Here is an 8,645-nt window from a genome sequence, read left to right as displayed (position 1 = left end):
TAGGAGGCCATTCAGCCCATCAAGCCTGCACCAACAACAACCCCACCTATTTACCTTGCTAGCCCCCCCCCCCCCCCCCGACACTAAGGGGTAATTTAACACAGCCAATCCACCTAACCTGCACATCTTTGGACCGTGGAAGGAAACCAGAGCACCCAGAGGAAACCCACACTGACATGGGAAGAATGTGCAAACTTTACAATCACCCGAGGCTGGAATTAAACTCAGATCCCCGGAGCTGGGAAGCAGCAATGCTAACCACTGTGCTACCATGCCACCCATAAATCATGTTTCCATTATATGTGTAGTGCTATTGACTGCATGGGTTGTGCACTGGAGTCCTGGGCTATGTTGTCAAATGAGGGGGGAGGTTTAACACAGATATCAGAAGGACATATTTTACACAGAGGGTCGTGGGGGCCTGGAATGTGTTGCCGGGCAAGGTGGTGGAGGCGGACACACTGGGAACGTTTAAGACTTATCTAGACAGCTATATGAACGGAGTGGGAATGGAGGGATACAAAAGAGTGGTCTAGTTTGGACCAGGGAGCGGCGCGGGCTAATTGTTCTTTGTTTCTCGTTTCAAGGCTTCATTCTATGATCATCTTGCTGGTGCCAGTACAGAGCGAGACTGCGGATAGTTGGGAACCTGTCTCGGGGGCAGGGAATTCAGATGGTGTTCGTAAAGCAGAAGTGGAAATGAATAGGGTTGGGAAGCATTTTCTGATCAGGGCCAGTGTGATCTCCTGGACTCGTTTCGATCGCCTCAGGGGGTCGGAGAGGAATTTCCCAGATTTTTTTTCCCCATATTGGCCCTGGGGTTTTCACTCTGGGTTTTCGCCTCTCCCTGGAGATCACATGGTCTGGAATGGGGGGGTGGGGGTGAGTTAATAGGTTGTGATGAACAAAGCATCGTAGCTGTGAGGGACAGCTCGGTGGATAGGATATTAGGATGTAGATAGGCTGGAAAATTGGGCGGGGATCCTGGATTCAGGATTCAATCCTGGACCGGAAGCGGCGCGGTCTTGGAGGGCCGAAGGGCCTGTTCCTGTGCTGTATTGTTCTTTGTTCTTTGATACTGGTCACCTAGTAGCCAACTTCTGGTTTTCCGTGGTGGCTCAAAAGAAAGCATAGCAGACTGTCACAAAATAAAGCAATGTGTCCACTGTCTCAATAAAAGGCATTGGCCTGCATGCTACTTTTCGTAGGGTCACATAGCAACTGGATGATGAGTGGAATATCTCTTGGTTGAGCTGCATCTGTTGACATGTGACAACTGCAATATAACATGCATGCAGTCAATAGTACCCTGGACCATGGGGAAGCCTGCAATTCCCACAAAACTGTATGTTCATTCTACCACCTTCTCTCTGGCAGAAAAGAATGAAATGCATTCATCTCTTTACATTGAGCTGCACTGATGGTAAAATATATGTTACAAATATTGCATGCTCATCAGGAAGGAGCCAGATGCATTACAAATAATGCTCGTCATCTCCACAGCCACAGAGTGTCAACCTTACCCTGCTCTGAGGTTGCAGCAAGTGGCAGACTTCAGTGAGGATATTATAGAATCCCTATAGTGCAGAAGAGGCCATTCAGCCCATAGTCTGCACCGACTCTCTGACAGAGTATCTTACCCAGATCCTCTCCCCAGCCCTATCATCATAATTCCACATATTTCCCTCAGCTATTTCATCTAATCTACACATCTCCTGAAGCAAAGATATCTGACATTCTATTTTCACTCAGTCAGCTGGAGATTGCTCCCGGAAAACTCTAGTTGATATGGCTTAGAGTTGTTCTCTCCCTTTCGGCATTTTGTGCTGCTCTGTCATGCTATAGTCCAAGTGGCATGCATACTCCTGCATCCATGTTTTGAGAATAAGCAGCTTGTGCATAATCCTTGAAGTCAGGAGAAAGTTTTTCAGCATGTGCCACACCACTCTGAAAACATTAGCAACTTTAAACTTTAGAAAATGAAAGCACTTTCCGAACTGCAGCAATAATCAGTAAATAATCAATTTGTGAGAAGTCGATCCCCTTAAATAATGCTGGGGTGTTTCATCGTGCCACTGAGTGCATGTTCAACTGTGCCATATTAAGAGTGGGAATTAGCAGGAGTGCTAAAGAAGAAATGAAATCTAATTTGATATTTCCTTAAATGTATGGTCCTTTGTTTTCCTAACTTATCCACATAAGTTTGTCCACATAGGTGCAGCCTGTGCACATGGGTAAATAACATTGTGGGGTTGTTATTGGGCTAGTAATTCAAAGACTTGGACAACTGATCCAGAGGCAGGAATTCAAATTCTCCCATGGCAACTGGGGAATTTGTATGCTAATTAAATCAATTTGGAATAAAACGCTAGCCATGAAACTACCAGATTGTCATAAAACCAATCTGGATCACTAATGTCCCTGTAAGGAAAGAAATCTGCAATCCATACCTGGGGGGTCTGATAGCATTGTGACTCAGATTCACATTCTAGCTGTAATGCTCCAGGACTAGCCATACGTCTAGCTAAGCTGTTCCAATACAGCTACAATATTGGCATACAACTGACAAACCATGTTTATCCTGTCCACAAAAAGCAGGACAAATCCAATCCTGACAATTATCTTCCCATCCCTCTACTATCATCAGCAAAGTGATGGAGGATGTTGCAAGCACTTACTTACCAATACTCTATATTCAATCAATTCAGGATCTTCCCTCCTATTCCACAGGACTTCATCTTGTGAAGTAACCTATTGTGGAGCACCTTGTGAAAAGCTTTTCAATAATCATATATTTGGATTAACAGCTTCATTCACCAAATGAGTTACCTCTTCAAAACAACATCAGCTTGATAAAATGTGACTTTATTTTCGGGAAAGCAAGCCTCAAATAACTCCTACTCTGTTCAGGTGGTCATACACAATGTTTCTGATGATCCCTTTTAATACCTTCCAAAAACCTGAAGATACAATAATGCGTTTATAATTACCCAGCTCTATCTTGCTGTCTTTTTAAAATATTGGTACATTAACCTCCTTCCACCCATGGGAATAATTCTCATTTCTCGTGATGCACTATATAAATCACATACATAACCCAATATAAATAACCCATCGTTATTAATTTTAGCACCCAGAGGTGAATGCTGACTAACCTTATTAGAAGAGACCCATTATTCTATCCTAGATTTTATCTGCATCCACTTTAGCATTATTGTTTTCAGTAATAACAGTACATATCAATGGCAATGTGGGCGACATGGTGGCACAGTTGTTAGCACTGCTGCCTCACAGTGCCAGGGACCTGGGTTCAATTCCCAGCTTGGGTCACTGCCTGTGCAGAGTTTGCACGTTCTCCCCACGTCCATGTGGGTTTCCTCCGAGTGCTCCAGTTTCCTCCCAGTCCAAAGATGTGCGGGTTAGTTTGATTAGCCATGCTAAATTGACCCTCGTGTTGGGGGATTAGCAGGGTAAATATGTGGGGTTGCAGGAGTGGGGCCTGAGTGGGATTGTGGTCTGTGCACTCGATGGGCCGAATGCACTGTGGGGATTCTATGATTCTAACTGCTCATCGCCTATTAGACTGATAAAAGTAAAATTTGTCTTTTTTGAGATTCCAGTGTCCTTTAATAGCTCTTTTTTTTAAAATCACCACCTTACAACCAACATAGCTCATAAAGATGTTGCTCTTGGTAGGTTATCCAAAATCTTCTTCCAACGAATCTTCTGGCTCCTCTAATGATTTGGATTACATTAGGGAAGCTTAAGGGAGTACACTATTCTCCTAGGATTTTTCATTTAATCAATAAAAGTGTTTTGGTTCAAGCTTTATGGATTCTTGTATATCAACAGCTAGCGACTTAGATTTGTTTAATCACGTCCCCTCCTTTGGATGCTAGAAATTTATACATTTTATTTTTGCCTGAGGACAGTTTTAAAGGTTTCCCATTGTTCATTGGTAATAGTGAAATCCCTGCTAAGCAGGACTGCCATATGTACTTATTTCAAATTTTCCACCATTTTTATAAATTTAGCTGTCTTGAAAGCCAGAAGGAGCATTAAAATGGTCAGTCACATTTGTTTGGGTGAACAAACAGAATTTACAAACATTGTAAAATTTCTATGGAATGCTAAGTCAAATACAAGGACAAAACAACTGGTAGCAGTTGGACAGTTGCATTTGTGCCACCAAATCAGTACTTTATGACTAGATTTCCTAACTGGTGACTTTTTTTAGAAGTTCAAAATGAAACAAAAAGGGGGCTGTTTTTATGGAAGATGGAAGAATAATAAAGGTTCCTACAGCCTGACATATTACAATATGCCGTCAACATGGAACAAAGCAATTTAAACTGATTTGAATATATTTTACTGAAAGCATCCTTGTAAAAGATAATCTTAGGACACATGCTTGACAGAATAAATACCCAACATCACAAAAGCATCTGTATAAATTAGTTTGAAAGATGTCAATCCTGTATGCTCCTACATTCCTGTGAAATTTTGCCATAATCATCTGCCACAACCAAATGTTTTATTCCAATCCTCATACAGTTCAAGGTCTTTCGGAGACACACTTGGCCTCACGTTTACAAAGGCATTTTTAAAGTCTATGAATGCAATTGACCGTACTTGGTCCGGTGTAATAGTGGAGATGTCCGCTATCTGAATGCTACGGATTGGCCCCAAGGCTGCCTCGCGACAAAGTTGAGTCATGTCAGCCCCTGAAAATCCTTCAGATTGTTTGATGATCACCTCCAATTCCTCTGGACTCAGGGAACAGCTTTCATGAGACATCAATTTCACCACTATCTGTCTCCTGGCTGATACTTCAGGTAACGGGATGTACAGTCTTTTGACCAGACGTCTCCGAGCTGCCTCATCTATTTCTTGGGGTCGGTTCGTGGCACCGACCACAAGAATACGATCATCTGCTGAAGTAGTAGCACCATCTAACTGCACTAAGAACTCCGTTTTTATTCTTCGAGAAGAATCATGCTCTCCATCAACTCGTTGAGACAAGAGAGAATCAATTTCATCAATGAAGATAACTGCAGGCTGGTAGCAGCGTGCTACAGCAAACATTGCACGTACCATTTTTTCACCTTCTCCAACCCACTTGGAAGTTAGCGATGAAGCACTGATGCTGAAAAAAGTAGCTCCTGACTGGCATGCAATGCACTTACCGATTAGAGTTTTACCTGTTCCAGGAGGACCAAATAACAGAATTCCCTTGGGTGGGCCACGGAGTCCAGTAAAGATATCTGGTCTAAGCATTGGCCAAACTACTATCTCCTTAATTGTTGTTTTAGCAAACTCTAGCCCAGCGATATCATCCCAGTTCACTGGAGGACCATGGTCCATGATCTCACTCATAATGAGTTGAATCATCTTTGGCTCAAGATTCTTCAAACGCTCATCCACTGGTACAGTGGGTTCAGAAGAACTGTTCTCATAAGGCACTGAACATAATCCACCATTTTCATCATCATTATCCTGTTTTGAAACTGGAGAAACAAATTTGCCAAACAAACCACGAGACCTGAGTGTGCCCAATGACTTTTTTGAACAATTATATGATGTTGTTACAGGTGGTCGCTGAGGTTGAGATTGATTTCCAAACTTTTTCTGTTGATCAACATAAAGTTGGTCCTTTGCTGTTTTAAAAGCTGTTGTAAAACCTTCATCAGCAGCACCACCATCACATTTCATATTTCTGGTCATATTATCAAAACTCTTTTGATTAGAATTAGTCCAGTTTCGATTCTGAAAATGCCCATAATTCATGTTATTATATGAATCACTACCAACCTCTCCCGATATCCGAGAGGACTTCCTCTTTGATGTATTACCAGGTGCCATAAGGGTTAAGTTGCTATTAGGAGGCATACATTGTCCCGATACTGTTCCGATTTGACTTGTTTGAGTGACAGTACAGTTTGTTGCTTTGCCCAATCCAAAAACAGGGCCACTATAGAGGTTTTTAGAAGGTGCCAATGAAAATTTACCTGTAGAACTAGTCTCATCAGTCACTGGCTTAGCAACTGACAGATTTTGAACCATTTTCGGACATGTAAATGTGGTAACTGTGGAGGGCTTGTCTGAAGAATAGTTTTCATTCACATTTTTTGAAGGTGCATCAGTGGACAAAATTGAAGTTTTAATTTTAGGAACTGAACCTTCTGTATTACTGACAGATGCAGTTTCTACTTTATGACAGTCTAAGTTTGTCATGTAATTGGCTTTCCCGACTACAGTTGAAACATCAGCTGCTGTTACCAGCAAATCTCTAGCTCTTTTGCCAGCTTTAAACATCTCTTGCACACTTTTTAATTTGAAAATACTGTCTTCAGTCAACAACGACTGCCATTGATTGCTTTCATTCTTCTGACATTTTGACAAACTCAGAACACTGTCAGCATAATTATTCAACCCAATGTCTGCACTGTCTGAGTCAATAATGGCTGAATATTTTTCACTGCATCTCCTGAATGAGCTGGCAGCGCATTCCTGAGAGATATCAGAGTTTGCCCATGCAAACTGCAACTGCAAAATTTGTCCACGATAAGCATCAGCCTTCTGACCAGGTGTACAATCATTGGAGATTATATTGAAATAATGTTTCTGCCATTCACCGAGATGGACTGCATCAAAAGACTGCATTTTACCAAACCTATGTAGAAGAAAACAAAATTTTAAATGTTTTTTATTTGCTGTTAAATCATTTTGCAGCATTTTTCATTACTAAACTTTGAATTAAAAAGTCCATTAACAGCACGTGGGGCGGCATGGTGGTTAGCACTGCTACCTCACAGCGCCAGGGACCCGGGTTCAATTCTCAGCTTGGGTCACTGTCTGCGTGGAATCTGCATGTTCTCCCCATGTCTGCGTGGGTTTCCTCCGGGTGCTCCAGTTTCCTCCCACAGTCTCAAAGACGTGCTGCTTAGGTGCATTGGCCCGAGCAGGCGCCAGAGTGTGGCGACTAGGGGAATTTCACAGTAACTTCATTGCAGTGTTAATGTAAGCCTTACTTGTGACTAATAAATAAACTTTTTTTTAAAACTTCATTGGTTCAATATTTTTAGTCTGTGCACTTGGGATAAAATGACAGTCAAAACCAGCATTTAGTATGCTGTCTTTAGGTTTTTTTCTAAAGATTGTGCAGCTTAAATTAATTGGCAGCATTTCCTTCTTTGAGTCAGTTGGTGGGTTTAAGCCACAGGTACAAGTTGGGCTGCTATTGGACTTTTCAATGGATCAATTTTATATTGACCTTTCTCTACAGCCTAGCTATGACTGTAACACTACATTCTGCACCCTCTCCTTTCCTTCTCCCTCATATACTCTCTGAACGGTATGCTTTGTTTGTCTAGCGCACAAGAAACAATACTTTCCACTGTATCCCAATACATGTGACAATAATAAATCAAATCAAAACAGGAGAGCGGTGACAGTAATAAAGCCACCACTTTCCCAGCTGCTCAGGGCTATGCAAACTGCAGCCGGCACACCGCAAAACCAGCTCAAAATGAAAGGCCGCTTGACCCCCGCCCCCAGGCGAGAGATGAGCCCGGATCCTCCGGCCAGGGTTCTCAGCTCCTCCTCACCCACTTCTTCTCTCAGCATCTGACACCTGTCTGTTAGCACAGCAACCCGGCCCAATGCACAATATCAACCCCCTCCCACAAACCCTTACCCTCAGCCAGCGCGCCATCCCCCCCATAACCGTCCCCCGTCACCCAGCGCGCGATCCCCTCCCCGTCACCCAGCGCGCGATGCCCACCCCGTCACCCAGCGCGCGATGCCCACCCCGTCACCCAGCGCGCGATGCCCTCCCCGTCACCCAGCGCGCGATCCCCTCCCCGTCACCCAGCGCGCGATGCCCCTTTACCCGCCCCAGCTCCAATCTGCCGATTCCGCAGCCGGCACCGCGATTAAAGCTCGCGCTCTCTCTCGCCAAAGATCATCGAGCGAGAGGGAAGATGGGACTCGCCGGCCGACCGACCGTGTCCCCAGCGCCACCTGGTGGATGGGGCTCTTACCAGTGCCCGAGCTCCTCGACAGTCAATGATATCCGTCCACCAGTGTCAGCCTTTCAACCCTTCCTGGCGACAGGGAAATATTAGAAATTGTGTGAACAAAAATTAAAAAGGAAAGCACAAGTAGGAAAATAGAACACAATCAATCACATGTGAAAATCAGTAGAATGAGCTGTGAAGTAAAAACAGAAAATACTGGAAAATCTCAGCAGGTCTGACAGTATCTGTGGGAGAGAATAGGACTAATGGCCGGAATTTTACTGGCACGCCCACCCTGATTACGGGGACGGGCGAGGCTCAGGGAACGGCATTCTCTGTTGGCCTCGGGCAGGATCGTACGAACCTCAGCAGACGCGCCGGTAAAATTCCACCCAACGTTTCGAGTCCACAGATGCTGCCCGACCTGCTGAGATTTTTGAGCATTTTCTGTTTTTATTCCAGATTCCAACATCCACAGTAATTTGCTTTTTTCTGATAGTGTTGGGTGGAGAAAAGAAGTTTATATGCCAATGTGATATTTATTGAGCTGGCGCTGGGGAATTGGTTGCTTTGATGTTCTGTGTGTGAAATTAATGTTCCCCTTAATCTCCATCGACACTAGTTGCA

The 8,645-nt window shown here is 43.7% G+C and overlaps 1 protein-coding gene across 3 annotated transcripts; it reads right to left on the bottom strand.

Annotated features, from left to right (window-relative positions):
* Window positions 1-2,845: 2,845 nt before the first annotated feature.
* Window positions 2,846-8,066, bottom strand: fignl1 (fidgetin-like 1). 3 transcript variants are annotated; one of them, XM_078236927.1, is made up of 2 exons: window positions 7,892-7,962; window positions 2,846-6,673 (listed from the first exon to the last, which is right to left on the bottom strand). In XM_078236927.1, the coding sequence occupies exon 2, from the start codon at window positions 6,661-6,663 to the stop codon at window positions 4,513-4,515; it is 2,151 nt and encodes a 716-aa protein (XP_078093053.1). In that variant the 5' UTR covers window positions 6,664-6,673; window positions 7,892-7,962; the 3' UTR covers window positions 2,846-4,512. The 3 variants fall into 3 exon arrangements, with proteins under 3 accessions (XP_078093053.1, XP_078093063.1, XP_078093074.1); XM_078236937.1 differs by lacking the exon at window positions 7,892-7,962 and adding an exon at window positions 7,697-7,752 and having other exon boundaries at window positions 3,611-6,673; XM_078236948.1 differs by lacking the exon at window positions 7,892-7,962 and adding an exon at window positions 8,043-8,066 and having other exon boundaries at window positions 3,652-6,673.
* Window positions 8,067-8,645: the final 579 nt, after the last annotated feature.

Source organism: Mustelus asterias, chromosome 2 (genome assembly GCF_964213995.1).
Source record: "Mustelus asterias chromosome 2, sMusAst1.hap1.1, whole genome shotgun sequence".
Taxonomy (NCBI): domain Eukaryota; kingdom Metazoa; phylum Chordata; class Chondrichthyes; order Carcharhiniformes; family Triakidae; genus Mustelus; species Mustelus asterias.
Note: the sequence above shows the minus strand (reverse complement) of the source record. Positions and strands in the feature narration are given on the sequence as shown.